The 18,316-nt window shown below is 43.7% G+C and overlaps 1 protein-coding gene across 8 annotated transcripts in view; it reads left to right on the top strand.

Moving 5' to 3' along the window:
• Positions 1–18,316, top strand: part of PCDH11X (protocadherin 11 X-linked) — a 1,005,792-nt gene that overhangs the window by 200,048 nt on the left and 787,428 nt on the right. For 7 of the 8 annotated variants that reach the window (XM_083160344.1, XM_083160340.1, XM_083160341.1 and 4 more), the window contains exon 3: positions 3,601–6,087. In XM_083160344.1, the coding sequence (XP_083016470.1) occupies positions 3,601–6,087 (2,487 nt within the window). Of the gene's footprint in view, positions 1–3,600; positions 6,088–17,107; positions 17,198–18,316 lie in introns of all 8 variants that reach the window. The other variant, XM_083160346.1, reaches the window with a different exon arrangement.

The following is an 18,316-nucleotide window of genomic DNA, read 5'->3' as shown; positions in this document are numbered from 1 at the left end:
AAGACCAAGGCCAATCCGTTGCCAATTTTTCAGGTGCAAAGCGCAACTATGCTGGGTATGGTTGTATGGGGTATTTACTGTACCCCCTAGTGTGCACTTTCCACCAATCAGAGATATGATTTTTTCACATGTTCTGTACAGCGTATCCGAGAGGACGGAGCTGTTGTGCCTCAAAAAATGTACGCCCCCTGGTTGAAAGGCTGCGCAATCAGGGAGCTGCTGGTAATGTGCAAGTAAAGCGTTCGCAGAGCCGGCCCTAGTCTAAATGATGCCCTAGGCAAGATTTTGGCTGGTGTCCCCTAGTACCGCCACTAGTTCCGCCTCTAACCCTGCTCCCCTTTCCCAGTACCATCAACCCTCATCATAGCAGTCATCATTTACCTGCATACGGAATGCTATGTTACAGTGATTTACATGAATACACTATTTCATATGCAGATACAGCCTGACTCACACACAGAATATAGGCATGCTGCATATCATTTTAGTCAGCAGAAGCTGCTGGTGTCCCTAGGCATTCCAAATGCCCTAAGCAATTGCCTAGTTTGCCTATGCCTAAGGCCGGCTCTGAGCATTCGCCCACTAGCGATACAAATGTAAAATATTTGTGTATATGTGCGGGGGTGGGAGGAGGGGCTTCCCCTGTTCTGGGCAGCCCCCGACAGCCTACTGCCGCAGGTTGTAGTACGAATATGGACTGAACGATGGCGATGACCTGTTTGCTAGACTGTGAGTGTATGCAGCCTTGAATCAGGCCCAATGTTTGCTCCGCCCAGTATTAAATGCTCTCCAGGGTTAATGCGGTAAATGCTTCCTGTACCGCTGCTGAATATTATCATATCATGAACTATTACAGGCAAATTGTGTATTCCAACCAAAATGCAGCGTGCCCGTTGTTAGTCCGGAGTCCCGAAAAACAGATCAGGCTGCTCGAGAGTTTCCAGAATTGATTTGCATAATGTGCATTTTCCTACAAAGAGCAAAACGTATAGACAAAGTTTTATTACTCTGCCAATAAAAATGAGAAAATAGAGGCGAAAACTGCAGCAGATCAATAAAATGTCTTCTCTCCGCGAGAGAACCAATTATTAGTTATAAAAATTGAGTTCAAACAAGTACACACAAAAGAGCGAAGGAAATAAATACCAAGTTGCAGAGAGGCATTCTGATAAAGTCAGCTGTAAAAATGAAAATACTTAAAATGAGGTGATTTGTGATATAACAGCTACTGCCACAAGGAGGCCGCAACGCGAGGCCTTTTATCAACACGACAACAACGGTGTTCCAATTGTTTGGGAATAATCCCCGTGGCATTACAGACATAATGAGGACACCTTCTAAAATATGATTCTTTTACATACAGAACCAAGTGTTTGTGCTTTTCGAGTGTTCTAACCTAGTTTATTTGCACTTTGGCAATTGCGGCGGGCGTAGAGGAGCAATTTTTACCATTATAGCCCCAATTTCCGCTGAAAACGGCATCTTCAAGCACGCGCCCTGTCTGTTTCCCCAGGGAAGTGGGCAAGAAGCGCTAGGGTGTTCTGTTCTGGCATTCTATGAGGATTCCTCTGGGGTATATGTGTGTGTATGTGTGCGCACGTGTGTGTGTGTATTTTGTATTGAATTTTCCTGAATTATATAATTTTAAGCTATTGGGATCCCATTCTGAAAATGACTACTATCGTAAAATATCGAACATAAACAGGTACTGGCTGAGTATAATGAGAAATAAAGTACCTGTCAACCAGCCCATAGCTGCCATTTTCAACCAGTTGGTAACAAGACAGTTAGGGGCTGATTAACTGATTACTTAATCTCTCTCTTAGTGTCATTGCTCCTTTTCGTTTGGCAAATGAGTGCTAAGGATTGAACCAGTTAGGTGGTGGGGCTTGATCTAAGGGAGTTAGCTTTGTCAGTTCGCAGTCCTTCCCCTTCTCTGAAGACCACTGTTTGTGTTCTTGACTATTTTGTTGTCCTGTTTGTCATCCACTCTGCCACCATGCTAACTTTAATATCTACACTTAAATTGCTCTGTCAGCTCAAAAATAAAAATAAAAAACACTTGAATTCACCCCATAGAGATGAGGAGCAGTGTTAACCTTTTATTATATATAAGATTAAGAAGGGTCTTTGTGAAGAATGTAAGTTATATGCTGCTTATGGTTGCATCTTGCTACATACACCTGTAGTGTTCATTCTAGCACCCGCCATCTTTGAAAACCCATGCAGTTCCTCTTCACTGCCTGGAGTGTCACTATCTGCTGTAGTGCTTCTAGCACAGTGTGGTCTGTATATCAGCACTGATATACAAACCAGACCTGTGCTAGAAACACCACAGCAGACAGCGACACCCCTGGCAGGGAAGAGGAACTGCATGGGTTTTCAAAGATGACGGGTGCTAGAATGAACACTACACCTGTGTTCTTACATCCCGACCGACAGACACAGGAGCTTCTGCTGACTGTAGCTACTCACTAAAGTATTTGATCATAAGCTGCACAGAAAGATTTATACATTTATCTTCATTGTGCATTAATTAACGTGTAAGAAGCGGAACGTTAGCAAAATAAATTGCATATTAAGAGAATGGTTAGAAATAGCGCTGTGCGCACTTGGCATCCACCACTCCGCTTGTTAGAGGTTTCTTTAGTTAATCAGTTTTAAATATATTTTCTGGGAAATTATTTTCCTGCTTACTGGCAGTGTGAGCGAACCCATCTGGGTACAGAAATGAGAATTAACATCTCCAAAAGTGCATTTAATTTATTAGCCTAACCTGCTTTAAGGAACACGTAATGTAATTATGCTTATTCGCATGTATACAGGAAAAAATAAATTCTCGCTGCGGGCATTCAAAGCAGAACGTAGAGAGATGGGACTTGGTCCCCTGACGTCTGTCGTTGCGATGAGACCAATTAATTTGCTTGAATTCTTGTATCATAACAAGATGGTGTAACATTTAGCAGCCAATAAGATATCTTCGGTTTAATTTCACATGCATTAGGTTAATGAAAGGTAATGGCTGGTCGGTTAACTCTTACATGCTCCTCATACTGTACAGTATTTATTATTATATTATTATTATTTAAAATTGTTTTATTTATTTTTTATTTTTACTTTTTTTTATTTAATTATTGCAAAGTTTATACCACACCTATAGTTTAATATCAGGTGAGCTTGGCTCCGATATATTTATATATGCATACTGTAGATATCGATAAAGAGGGGGTGCAGTTACAATCCCGGTGGTCAGAATCCCGGCGTTCAAAATACTGACGCCAGAATCCTGACCGCCGAAATCCTGACCGCCGAAGTCCCGACACTTTCTCCCTCTGTGGGTGTCCACGACCCCCATAGAGCTAGAATTAATTAGTGTGCCGCAAGGGGGGGCGATCTACCTTGTTGGGATTTCAGCGGTCAGGATTCCGACGTCGAGATTTTGAACGCCGGGATTCCAACCGTCAGGATTTAGAACCACTCCCATAAAGAGGGTATCCAGAGAAAAATGCTTGTAAACCCTTAAAAATGTTCCTAATCTCTTTGCCATTTTATTGTAATAGAGTTCCGAACAAATAATTAAATGTGCTTTTCTTTTTATAGGGCCAAAATGTCTTTGGACTTGATGTCATCGAAACTCCAGAAGGTGACAAGTGGCCACAACTTATTGTCCAGCAAAGCTTGGACAGAGAGCAGAAAGACACCTACATCATGAAGATTAAAGTGGAAGATGGCGGAAATCCTCCAAGATCGAGTACCGCTATTTTGCAAGTGACCGTCACTGACGTCAATGACAATCGCCCTGTTTTTAAGGACAAGGAGGTCGAAGTGAATATTCCGGAAGATGCACCTGTAGGCACCTCGGTGACACAACTACATGCCACTGATGCCGACGATGGCTCCAATTCCAAAATTCACTTTTACTTTGGGAACCAGATTTCCAACCTTGCCAAGAGACACTTTGCCATAGATAATAATACAGGATTAATAACGGTCAAGGAGCCACTAGACCGAGAGGTAGCTCACTACCATAAACTTACCGTTTTAGCAAGTGACGGGAGCACAACTCCGTCCAGAGCTACGGTGACTATAAACATCACAGACATAAATGACAACGTCCCATCTATTGATACAAGGTATATTATAAATCCTGTGAATGGAACTGTGCAGATATCAGAGAAGGCTCCAATTAATACAAAAATAGCTCTGATAACGGTTACGGACAAGGATGCCGACCTGAACGGTAAGGTGACGTGTTTCACGGACCATAATGTTCCCTTCAGGTTAAAACCAGTGTTTGACAATCAGTTCTTGTTGGAGACGGCTGCTCCCCTGGATTTCGAAACAACGAGAGAATATGCAATCAAAATCGTTGCTTCGGACTCCGGAAAGCCACCCTTAAACCAATCCTCAATGCTACTTATTAAAATAAGGGATGAAAATGACAATCCTCCAGTTTTTACGCTCCCAGTGATTGGCCTGTCCTTTGTAGAGAACAATCCTCCGGGGACGGAGCTGACCAAAATCAGTGCCACCGATGCAGACAGTGGTCGCAATGCTGAGCTTAGTTACATGCTAGGGCCTAATGCACCGACAATATTCAACCTTGACAGACGGACTGGAATCCTTACTGCGGTGAGGAAGCTGGACAGAGAGAAACAAGACCGATATACCTTTACGGTGATTGCTAAGGACAATGGCATTCCTTCCTTGCAGACGAATACCACCGTTACCTTATCAGTCCTTGACCAAAACGATAATAGTCCCTCATTCACTCATAATGAGTACAACTTCTACGTGCCGGAGAACCTGCCCACATATGGCACAGTTGGGCTTATCACGGTCACCGACGAAGATATAGGGGATAATGCAGAGTTTACTCTTTCACTCGTCAACGCCAAGGACAACTTTCTAATTGATCCCCATACAGGTGTCATCAAACCAAATATAACATTTGACCGGGAACAACAAGGTTCGTACACTTTCCAAGTGAAAGCGGTAGACAGAGGTACGCCACAAAAGTCCTCAACCGTAAAGGTGACCATTTTTGTTGAAGATGTCAATGACAACAGACCCGTCTTTGTCATCCCTTCCACAAACTATTCCTATGAGTTGGTACCAATCTTCACCAACCCAGGTTCTGTTGTAACCAAAGTCTTTGCTGTTGATAATGACACAGGAGTAAATGCGGACCTCCGATACAGCATTGTAGGTGGAAACTCAAGGGGTTTATTTACAATCGATGAAAGGAACGGGAATATTAGTTTGAAGGAGAAGATTATTGCCGGGGATCATGGATTGCACCGACTTGTCATAAAAGTAAATGATTCCGGAAAACCAGAGCCTTTTCACACCATAGCTCTGGTGCACTTGTTTGTCAATGAAACCATCACCAATGGATCTTACATTCAAGAACTCGTGCGGAGAAACATGGAAACGCCAGTTGGGCAGAACATCGGAGATGGGGAGATAACACCACAGACCAACGACTACGTCAAAATCATCATTGCAATAATTGCAGGTACAATGACTGTGATCCTGGTTATTTTTGTGACCGCTTTGGTACGCTGCCGCCAAACCCCGCGGCATAAGGTTGTCCAGAAAAGTAAACAAAACGGGGAGTGGGTTTCTCCCAACCAAGAAAATAGGCAGATCAAGAAAAAGAAGAAGAAGAAGAAGCGATCGCCGAAAAACCTCCTTCTCAATTTTGTCACCATCGAAGAGTCCAAGTCGGAGGATCCGGCCCATGAGCACATCAATGGCACATTGGACATCCCGGTGGAGCTGGAAGAACAGACTATGGGGAAATACAATTGGGGCACCACTCCGACTACGTTCAAGCCAGATAGTCCAGACCTCGCCAAGCACTACAAGTCCGCTTCTCCGCAACCGACCTTCCAGATAAAGCCTGAGACGCCGGTTCCTCCTAAAAAACACCACGTCATTCAGGAGCTGCCTCTGGACAACACGTTTGTAGTGGGCTGCGACTCACTGTCCAAGTGTTCTTCCAGTAGCTCGGATCCGTACAGCGTCTCGGAGTGCAGTTGTCAAGGAGGCTTCAAGGCGCCCGGCCCTATCCACACACGGCAGGTAACAAACTACTTATTATTCTCGTACAGTTATGCGGTTCGTGTTTGTGTCTTAATTGCAGCTTTGCAATAGATTTGTTATTTTTTTTACCAGCACGTTAAGAAGATTAAAAGCCAAAAAAGACCTTGCTTGGCTAATGCTCTGAAAACACAAACTGTGTGTGATTCATCAGAGTTAGAATTAGGCTTCAGAGAATCTTGGCTGGTGGCTCTGTCCTGCAGATGGCAGTGCAGTCTTCATGTGCTCGTAACAAGAGTTTGGAGGGAACAAAGCGGATTGCTGCAGTCTTAGCACTGTGCATAGGAATCTGAGTAATCTAGGCCAGGTGCAAAGTCATAATGCTCTGCAGAATCTCATAAGTGCTTCTTAATGGTAATGCAATGGCAGCCTTCCACTGGACTGAGCTGTATTTCACGTTCCCCCTGACATAAGTGCAAGGTGCAGGAAAGTTCCAATCTCCTTCACAAAGGAGCTTTATCCAAGCCACCAGATTCAGGTGTTCGGCTCAGCGTAGAGTATGACGAAAGACACACAGAGAAACAGACACTTCAGCATTGTCACCTGCGAGCACTTCGGAATATATTACAATATCATTAGCACTTGCTGATTTGTGTTGTTTTTCTTGCAATATATATATATATATATATATATATATATATATATATATATATATATATATATATATATATATGATATATATATATATATATATATATATATATATATATATATATATATATATATATATATAGTATTTTCTCCATGAATCCACTTGCTGGTTGCATCAGATTCCTTCACATTATGTCTGTTACCAGGGTCAGATACTGTATAGAAGGGAAGGTTGCGAGGTTATTTGCATTGGGTTTTCTTAGACGTGTTTGCAAAATACCATAAACCGCTATACAGTAAATGTGTTATTGTGTATAAGCCACACACATGTCACCTGGAATAATAATTATTTGTACTACTACTGTACATCACTAACCTGCATTTTGCTCTTACAGTATTTTTTTTTTTTCATTTACAGTACGTGGATTAATTTAGGAGATCCAACATGGGTTTTTCAGAGTATGAATGTGATATTGTAGCCTTAGCAACAAAGAACATAGTATTATTTTATCATTTGGATCTTAATGTTATATATGTATAAGCAGAGCTGTAACTAGGGGGGGGGGGGGGGGTGCTCCTGCAGGGTAGGAGGGCGCTGTTGGTGGCACTTGTTAATTATCTGTTTTAATTACTTTCACTTGTTGATTCCCTTCTGTTTGAAGCCACGCATCTCCTCACCGCCCCTCTCTCCTTCCACCACCGCTCCCTTCACTAATACCTGTAAAACATTCAAGAACTTAACCTGAGAGCGGTTTGTTATTCAGTCATGCTGTCCTTTATTGTATTTCAAGATGCTGACATACCCATCACCTGTGACATTGCAGTCAGACACTTTATTCATGAGCTATCTGACCCTACATAGAAGGCCTATCCCCCACAAGGCACCATTTCTCTTTCTGCCACAAGGCACTATCTAGTCTCTGTGTATACAGTTACGGCTTTGTGTATAAGGTTCTCTAAACCGCGTTTTTATAAAAAGTGAACAATTACATGTACATTATATGGGCTACGCGACTAATCAATGCACTTTGCAACTGTAGAAAAGTAAATGAGGTCCTCACAACCCCGCCTACTTTATTACAGGAGTGGTTAGGATTGGGTGGTTAGTCTACTCTTCTGGGATTCCGGTGGAGAATCCCGGGAGGGAGGGAGGGGGTCCCAAGCGTTATGTGTAATAGGTGTAGTAATGACATATGTTACCTATGCACAGATGGTGTTACTGTATATAATGTTCTCCTAAAACTGGTGTATTTGAGGTTAGCACAATAACTTGTGATGACATCATTACTTTTCTGCTGGTGATGACATCATTACTTCCCTGTCAGTGATGACATTGTTACTTTTCTGTCCTGTTACCAAAACCAAGAGCCGACCGACTTTAAACCTTTATCTCTTTCTAGAAATATAAAGTATTCCCCCATAGTACCAGAACTGTTCTGCAGTGCGGTAACACACTGCATGCCACGATTATCATCCGAACCTCCCATATATTAGCGGTTTTAGCTCTCGTTGTGGATTATTGTTATGTGGATGGTTTTCGCCACCGGCTGCTCAGGAAATATGTATTATACACACGGCAGTAGTTTCCCCCCAGGCCGTCATTACCGTTCCCTTTTTAAAAATATAAATAAAAATCACATGGAAAAGTCAATAAATTCTGTACGAGGATAAAAACTGCCGTCCTCAGCAAACAGGGACAAAGCGGCAATAACGGCAGCCCAGTGCAATTATGTGCAGCAGGTAACACGGAATACTAAATGGATATATACTTCTGCCAGATCTACATGCTAATATGCTCTCCGGCAGAGTCATGTTTAATGCTTATATACAAATTCAGTGGCCATTATTCCAGAGTGTCGGTGCCGCAGATTAGATGGAACGTAGTAGCCCTGGGGGGGGAAGCATAGCACCGGGAGCTGTGTAGATGGTGAGGTTCTGTTTTGGGCCTGCAGGAAACAAGGATGAGCCATGTTTGCTGGTATCATACCCGGACTGATGTGAGCTGATTGGCCGGTACTTTATCTCTCTTCACTTTATCCCTCTCCAAGGCTTAGAACATCTGCCGTTTCATTGATGTTAAATAGTGCGCGCCAGATTCCTGTGTTCGTATCTGCGCTTATTAAATCGCACCAAGCGGCTTCGGAGGCTGGCGGATTGCAGCATTTTTATTGGTGCAAATCCTGTAGCGCACAGATGGAGCCGCACACATTTATTCGGCAGGTGTGCCAAAGCTTTGCGTCTCGGGGCGCCGATCGCCAAGTTGGGGACACACGAGCGTTTCACACGTGCGCGCGTCCCATTGCTATGAACGGGGCGATCGGCACATTGAAACGCAAAGCTGTGGCGCGCCTGCTGAATGAACGAGTGCGGTTCCATCTGTAACTATGATGAATATTACAGCGACCTTGCTGATAACTGCTGGGGCTGTCCTCTCCGGTAGAGGGTAGCCAGCTAGAGGAAGCAGGGGGCGGGGTCAGTGGGTGTTCCGCAAAAGGGGCAGGGCGGAGGCGACGCTCAACAGCTGAGCCTTGTATGAGGGTGTGGCCATTGCGATTGCATCATTGTGTCCACGCCCCCACTTTGAAATGCCGGCATTACAGGTCCCCCCCACGGGCCCCCCACCAAGGGGGGATTGCAGGAGGCGGGCAGGATAAAGACGGCCCCTGATTTTTGGAGGCCTCCCATCTATTCCGAGAGGGTAGGCAAGTATGGTTTTAAGATTATACATGCTTGAGCATAGATGATCTATCTGGCCTCAAACATGGATATCCTTAAAACCTGCACCGTAATGTCAGGGTTTGGGAAACTCTGACTTCTTGTAATCATTTAGCAAAAATAGTCACACCCAGTCAAGTGAGAGATAAAGTAGATGAGGCTATTATGCCATAGCAGCCAGAATGGTAGAGGCACCACACACAAATGGCATGGTCACACAATTTTGGGGGCGTGGCAGGTTCCTCAGGGGCGTTACCTGCACATGTAATTCAATAGCCAACCCCCAACACTCCTTTTTCCTCTCAAGGAAAACCCATGTGCTAACAGTGGGATGAGGACAGTGGCGTGAGCTCAGGGCTACCCCACAGAAGTTACACAAACCTACAGTGCACCAACATATTATATGTTAGTTATTGCTGATATTGTGGGCCTGATTCAGATCAGGTCGCTGTCAAGCAGCGATCATGTCTGAATTTGGCCCAGTGAACAGTATTGCGTGGCTATGGATCAGCAAACACGGAGTTAATTCTATTACACCGCACTGGACCATAATATATGAACTACAGTTATATACAGTGTGTGGAGTAAGTGTATGTACTATAATATTGATATAAGGTAGTTCCTGAGTGTTAAGTATCATCCGCTGCTATATTTCAGTTTTGTGACTTCTTTATACCTGTATGTAATCCTGAGAATATATTACAGCAGCTTCCTGTCGTCTGTTGATATTCTGCTAATTTAATTGAGCCGTATGAGATGTTGTATCTCTGCCAGGGAATGGATGTGCTTTGCCCGGTGCAGCGAACGTTCGGGGGTAGGGGGAAATCACAGACTGTGCCCGGGCATAATGCGATATGGGCTCCTCTTGGGCAATTTCCCTGCCTGGCGTCTTACGGTGGCTGCATAATAGAAAAGCATCTCCGAAATAATAACAGTCACCTCTGTAGCATCGGGAATGCTAATTATTTGGTGACCGCATTCATTAATTATAGACACGCAACTTCCAGCTGTAAAATGGATAAGAATTAATGTTCTACTAACGAACCCCTTCAGGTCAGGCGGTGTGGATTCGCTCACAGACAATGTCTAGGTAGACGGTCAATACTTTAGGTTGGCACAGGGAAAAGGTTGACACATCAGAAGGTTGACATGAGTTTTTCATGTTTTGTGTGTCAATGAAGACACCACGGAACATACCCACGCTTCACTTGCTATGATTCAGAGTCGACACGGATTGTAAAGCATAAAAAATTCTAAAAACATATGACCATTGTATGTGTCAACCATTGCCACGTCTACCCTTTTTTTGTGCCAACCTTTTGTCAACGTCGACCATTTGTCAATTTTGACATCATGAATGTAGACCTTTAGGTGTTGACATATTGATTATCTGTCTACATATTGGGGCCGATTTGGGCGGAATTTTGCCCCGGCCCCGATGGCGGGGGTTTTGCGCATGCGAGTTTCACACTCACCAGGGTGTTCACTCAATGGTGGGCGGGCAGGGGGGCGGTTGCTGGGTCCACCCAGCCTTTTATTGGCATACCGACAAAATGCTAATGCGGGATTCGCGCGGGGGTGGTCATGCGGCCGACGGGGAGGTGCGGCAGCTTTTACCTGCTCGTTAGGCAGCAAATATACGCATCCTAGCGAGCAGTCTGAATTGCCCGTGAGCCATCAGGATACCAGGCTAGGCAATGTCACCTGTCTGTCTCCGCTACTGGTCGGGCCAATTGCAGCCACAGCCGGATCAGCTCAGCAGCAACATGTGCTAATAACCGGACATACAGTACGTTACGTGCCGCTAGGGCAATGTGTAGTAAGCCTCCGCCCACACAGAGGGGAAGATTTATTATTCTCTTTCTCCTCCTCTACTCTTACTTTGTTGCCCTTTTCACCCCCTTGCTCCTTCTCTTCCTTCTTCTTCATTCCTGTTTCTCCTATACACCCTTCTACTCCTCTTTATCCTCTTCCTTCTATTTTTCCTTTATTCTACTCCTTTTCTTCTCCCTCTTTCTCCTTTTCTCACCCTCATCTTCTCTTTCTCCTCCTCTTCTTTATCTTCCACTCTTTCTCCTCCTTTTCTCCCTCTTTCCCCTCATGTTCCTCTCTTTATACTTCTCTTCTACAGCTTTCTCTTCCTCTTTCTCCTCCTCTACTTCATTTTTTTCATCCTTTTCCCCCTCTTTCTCCTCTTCTTCCTCTTGCTCCTCATCTCCCCCTCTTCCACCACTTTTTCTTAATTCCGGTTTTCCTATTCTTCCTTCAACTCCTTTTAATCCTCTTCCTTCTGTTTTCCTTATCCTACATCTCTTCACCCTCTTCCTTCTCTTCTCCTTATCCTACATCTCTTCACCCTCTTCTCCTTATCCTACATCTCTTCACCCTCTTCTCCTTATCCTACATCTCTTCACCCTCTTCCTTCTCTTCTCCTTATCCTACATCTCTTCACCCTCTTCCTTCTCTTCTCCTTATCCTACATCTCTTCACCCTCTTCTTTCTCTTCTCCTTATCCTAAATCTCTTCACCCTCTTCCTTCTCTTCTCCTTATCCTACATCTCTTCATCCTCTTCCTTCTCTTACTCCATATCCTACTCCTCTTCATCCTCTTCCTTCTCTTCCACCGTATCCTACTCCTCTTCACCCTCTTCCTTCTCTTCTCCTTATCCTACATCTCTTCACCCTCTTCCTTCTCTTCTCCTTATCCTAAATCTCTTCACCCTCTTCCTTCTCTTCTCCTTATCCTACATCTCTTCACCCTCTTCTCCTTATCCTACATCTGTTCACCCTCTTCCGTCTCTTCTCCTTATCCTACAATTTTTCACCCTCTTCATCCTCTTCCTTCTCTTCCTCCATATCCTACTCCTCTTCATCCTCTTCATTCTCTTCCTCCGTATCCTACTCCTCTCCATCCTCTTCTTTCTCTTTCTCCTTATCTTTCTCATTTTCATCCTCTTTCGCCTTTACCTCTTTCCTCTACTCTTCTACTTTCTCCCCTTTTCTTCTGCGTCTTATTGTTCCATGTTGCACACAGTATGATGAATGAGGGAGGCTAATAGGATTACTCTGTAGTGACCTTCCATACAGACCTCAGTAGAGGTACAGTGCAGGCTTTGCTTGATTTACTGCCCAAGTTATATAGAACACAGACAGAAGCAGAAAGCTTAAGCAATATATTTACTCAAAGTTTCTGGAGGACATGTAGAAGTCGATAGATTATAAGTCACGTAAAGGTGAAAAACTCATCTAACTGACAACATTGTCCTTTTCTGTGTTATATAGGTATTTAAACCAAATGCACGGAGACGCAGTAGATAGTACTATGCAGATTGTTGTAGACTAGGATTTTGGGCGCTGGCTATGACATCATAGTCCAACATTGAGCTGTTGATTTCCAAGATGGAGGTGAAGAAGGAGGCATCATTATAGGTCAGAAGCTGATGACCCTTCAGATCAGTGTCCAATGTTCTGGTTCCATGGGCAATAGTGAATTTTTCATGGTACCATAAAGCCGCAATACTCTCAATTGTAATGGGGGGAGTTTGGTCATAATGACAAGATTTACCATGGAATGGTTCATCGAGCCACCCACACCAACCGCTTCACTCAGGAAAGTGGGCGGCGGCTGCTAGCTGGGCGCTTATTCCAGGAAACTTGCTTAGGGATGGCCATCGACCATCGATGATTCAAATTCATCGATGGTTTATGACCGATGTAGAATGGTTTTGCCAACGATGGGGGAGAACTAGATAGTTTCCCTACATCGATTGCAAAACATAACCGAATAGTTATTTTAATTTTTCTTAATCAAGGCCCGGGACATGGAGCATAGCCCCACCCCTGACACCTGTAAAGCCCCGCCCCTGGTTCTGATTGATGGGCCAGTCAAATAAAAAGGATGGCCATCATTACTTAAAACTATTGATGGTCATACATCACATATTATAGTAACACTGATGGTCGTTTGCACTATCGCCATCGATGGCAACCGTCGATGGTGATAGCATAGACTTGCTTGCCAGAGATTCGGGAGTCTGCAGGATGTTAAACGTTTACTATTTTTTTTAATCGCTTCTAAACCTAAACCAAATCCCGAACAGAACACTTGAGAGCGGTTTTGTCGAAACTAAAACACAATGTTGAAATAGAACAAAAACACAGAGGTCTGCGCACATTACATATCTGTATATTAATTGTGATTTTAGTCATGCCTGTAAATGTATAGTATTACAGTTGGTGTAAACTCCCAAGTTACAGGTGTGGGGATGTCAGTACAGAGACATACAGCAATCACTCATCCTGATGAGCACGTTGTGGAGTTCCCCGTAGTATGGACCATGTTAGGGAGACCTGATTTAATTTGTGGCATTGTGCGTCATTGCAATATAGATTATCTGGCAACACTACATAACACAGCAGCGACATCTGAACATTCACGAATTACAAATCTGATCGTCATTATTTTAAATTATATTTATTGGTTTGTTTGCACAAGGACACAACACAAAAACTCCCCATAAACTAAAATACTAAAATGTAAGTTAATGTTCCACTATTCTGTTACATTTCTGAAGGACAAGGATATTATCATTATGCAGTATGCACCTTCATATGTTAATATTATTTCACTATGTACTGAAAAGGAATAGATATATGTAGATGGACTTAACAGGGACTGAGTGGTTTTACCATATGGTGGTGGTGGTGTTTGGGGGGGGGGTGATAGGGGAGAATAACCTCCATAGTTCCGCCTCTTTGTGCTTAAAGATTTGAGTTTAGAACATATTGCTGTATAATGGAAATGCGAGTGTTTGATGAACGTGCAATGACTATAGGCTTCACTCTGCATGCAATGTGGCCGTCATTCTTCTGCAACTATTTCTGATTTTCTGTGTTTCCATAGTGATTGACAGGAAGTGGGCGTATTGGGGTGGGAACCGGCCAATCAGTAGGAGTGCTAACAAAAACACAGGTGTGCCTGGGAAAACAATGGGAATATCCCAGGGTTGCCGACTTTAAGATTCTCCTCTCCGGGAGAAGCCCGGAGAGGAGAGTTTCAGCAGCCGCTCAGGGGGCGGGGCTTATGAGTGACATCACTAAGCCCCGCCCCCATGCTGTTAAAGCATCAAATTCATGTATCTCTGTGGAGGGGGCGGGGCTAAAATGACGCGATTGTGCCGTTTTAGCTCCGCCCCCTCCCTGAGACCCGAGGATAGCGGCATTTTAATGCCGTGATCCGGGGGTCAGCGGGGGTCCCCCCTGAATCCGGGAGGGTTGCCCACCCTTCCGGGGGACCGGGAGGGGGTACCCGATTTTCGGGAGACTCCCGGAAATTCCGGGAGGGTCGTCAACCCTGGAATATCCAGGAAAATACAGGTGTACCTAGGAAAACATGGGGAGTGTCCAGGAATATACAGTCGTGCCTAGGAAACCGCTGGGGGTGTCCGGGATTATACAGGCGTACCTAGGAAAACGCTGGGGGTGTCCAAGATTAAACAGGTGTACCTAGGAAAATGCTGTATGCTGTTTTCCAGGCACTGCGTAGCCAGAGACTTACTCAGTGCTGCGATGACTAAAGGTATATCTGGCGTGGAGCGGACGCCACAAACACCCCCAAAAAATGCTCAGGCACAATTAGCGTTTTTCCTGACACTCCCAGCGTTTTTCGAGACTCTCCCGGCGTTTTTCTTAACACTTCCACAAAACGTCCGGTTTCCATCCCCAGACGCCTACTTCCTGTCAATCCGCTTTCGACTGCCATGTGTTTTAAAAAAGTTGCAGGATGGCCTTGCGCATGGGTACAGAGAACCATACGCATGCGCGGTGTATACATAATCGTTCACTATGCCAATTCATTGTCGTTCGCTCAAGTCTGAATAGGCCCACTCTACCGCACATTATAATGATGGTCAGAGCAAATACCAAAAGACTTAGAGCTGAAAAGAGCCACAAAAGCGCCCTGAACAGCAGCAGGCGTCACGGAAGCGAATGTCATTGACGTGTAAGTTATATTACACTGTCTCAGATGTTAGATTCTGTATCAGAACGGTAAAACAGAAGTGGACAGTTAGCGCTGTTATCTCCTGCTCAGCCGTAATAGGCCTCTGTGATGTGGAACGCTACAGATAGATCATAAAGATATTTTATGAAACATCCTTTTGTAAGTTTGATACATCTGAAAAAGAAAAACAGAGTTATTTATTCCAAAACCAACATTTTACGGGCTGATTCCTCCCCACCGGAACACAGAGATATTCAGAGATAAAATAAAAAGAAATCGTGTAAGAATTTAGAAAGGTCGTCCGTTATTTGGTTTAATGATGGTTTAGGGTAAATGTGATGTTATCTGCGTTCCGGCTGTACCCAGGGAGGGCTCAGACACTTCTGTATTCTATTATAGGAGATAATGTGAGTTTTTCTGTAGTATATAAGTATATAATTGGTGAGAAGAGCCTACAGAATGTTCACTGACAATACAGGATGTGGATCAGCTCACAGACCATGGGGCCACCGCAATGTGCCACCGCTATTTCCGACATGGAAAATAGTGGCGGCTCCCTATTCAATGCCGTCATTAACGACAGCATTGATGCGGGATCACGGCAGAACGGGCCCGACTTCAGAAGCTGTGGGGCCCGTTCTGTCGATAACGACTGTGGATTGTCGTGATCCGGGCTGCAGATCGACAATCCATGGCTGTTTTCGTGGCCAAGCCCCCTCTGCGCCCATCGGCAGACAGTACATTGAATCCCGTCTGTCGTTATGCGGTCGATCTGACCGCAAATGGGTCAGTATCACGGCTGTCGGCGGGGATCGACAGCCATGATCACAGATTGCATACCCCCCCATGTCTATGCTGACACCAAAAAGTTTGACACACGCATGTCCACATTGACAAAAAGGTCAACACAAGCAGGAGGTCAACCTGGAAATGTTGACACAATGAAAGGTCAACACATGTTTTTTTTTATTGTTGTTAAGGTCGATATCTGAGCACTTGGCCCCCAATTAGCTCGCCATGCTTCGGGGTAACTTTACTGTTCCCAATTGGAAGGTAAAGTATGACAACGTAATTTTTTTTTTTTGAAAACTCATGTTGACCTGTTCATGTATTGACCATTGGCGTGTCCACTCTTTGCTTTTGTCGAAATTTTTTCAACGTCGACCCTGTGTTTATCGACTTTTAGGGGGGTATTCAATTCCAACCTCTATTTCCACCAGGCAGCAATAGCGACCGTTTTCGACATTATTAGATTGAATGTTATTCAACCTATTCAATGTGGGGTCCATTCTTCCTGGTATCGGTGAAAACAGACGCTGATATTTGGAAACAGATGTGGATTCGCATCCATAGGGAGGTGACCCTGTTGCAGGCAAGTCCTGGCCAGTATTGAATACGGTTGGTCGCTATTCCCACCCGCTGGAAATTGCAGTTGGGATTAAATACCCCCTTAATAATATTGTATAGGGAATGAAGAATGTATAGGGTATAGGGAATGCAGAATGTTTAGAATATGGACTATTTGTCACAGCTTTGTACATCTCATTGTTTATTAATAAAGTGTTGCTCAATGTCAGTTACACAATGTCTGGTTGCTACGGTTTCAAGTACACTTACATTTGTATCATTAAGTGACCCCCAACTTTGCATTTTGTCTGAACTACGCTTCACCTTCATCTCTTCCCTTTGTTTCAGCCCCTCCGCTTTCACTGGATACTTGATAATGCAGCGTCAGTTAATGTTGGGCAGCCAACAGCAGTGTCCTGATCACTGCTTGCTGTCTTGGTGAGTGCTCCATATTATAAGCGTTTTTGTCTTCCCTTACATAGATCTGGTTACACACAACTGCTTCACATCATATTTCCCTAGAGCCCATTCCCCAGAGTTATTCATGATGACTTCCGGCATTGCTGGAAGCCAGTGTTTTTAGGAAAATGAGGACAAACACAGGCCAATAGCAATAATCCTTCCCGTTTCATTTTCCGCCATGGTTGATGAAGACCTTGTCCATTTTGATAGGATCATTATATGGCACCATGGCCTGTTATGCCCCAAAATGCTGTGATATCAGCCAGTTGTTCAATATGGGCTGTGAAACCTCAGCCTGTGTAGGCATTGATAATTAATGTCTGACTTAGTGTTTGTGAAGAGGTTGGTATAGTTGCACTAATATACAGTGTATTATTTTGCACCATTTAGATGATTTCCAAAAGTAATATCCCACTTTGTATGCTTTCTGCCCAATTATTGGATGGAAATTAATAAATCAAGGTACAGTAACTGTGTAGCCGTAAGCTTAACTTTGCGGCTTCTCAGTTGCAAAGGTTACTTTATTTTGAAGAAGCCTTTATTTTCAAGATAATAATAAACTTGGCTGGAAAAATGAATGAATACATTAAAAACCAGAAGTAAACAAATGAAAGACAAACTTTTTGAAAGACCCTAATCATTTCACTGTAACAAATTTGTTTGTTCTACTCACGGCTACAAACCACACCTCTAGTAGTAATCGTGTGGTCTTTCGGATTTGACTACAAAAATAATAAAAATCGTATAGCCGTTGGCCAACTGATTTAATAACTACAGTATATAGTATTTGTTTAGTGGACTCTGATAGTATGTACCATCCAACTCACTCTATTAGTAATTACTGTGTAATCTTTGGTCAATTGACAGCAGTGCTAATATCCATCTAGTTCTTTGTTCCACTGACTCCAATAATAAAAAGCATATACTATTTGTTCAACTGACTCAGGTTAGTAAACCAAGCAGTCTGTATTTTAACTAACCCTGGTAGTAATGACTATGTAGATAATATTAATTAGTTTACTTGGGTAGTAATAACCATGTTCAGTCTTCTAGTTGGCTTGGGTAGTAATGACCATGTTCAGTCTACTAGTTGGC

The sequence above is a fragment of the Crinia signifera genome, chromosome 9 (genome assembly GCF_055691185.1).
Source record: "Crinia signifera chromosome 9, ASM5569118v1, whole genome shotgun sequence".
NCBI lineage: Eukaryota > Metazoa > Chordata > Amphibia > Anura > Myobatrachidae > Crinia > Crinia signifera.
The sequence above is the reverse complement of the archived record's forward strand: the minus strand, read 5'-3'. Positions and strand labels throughout refer to the sequence as shown.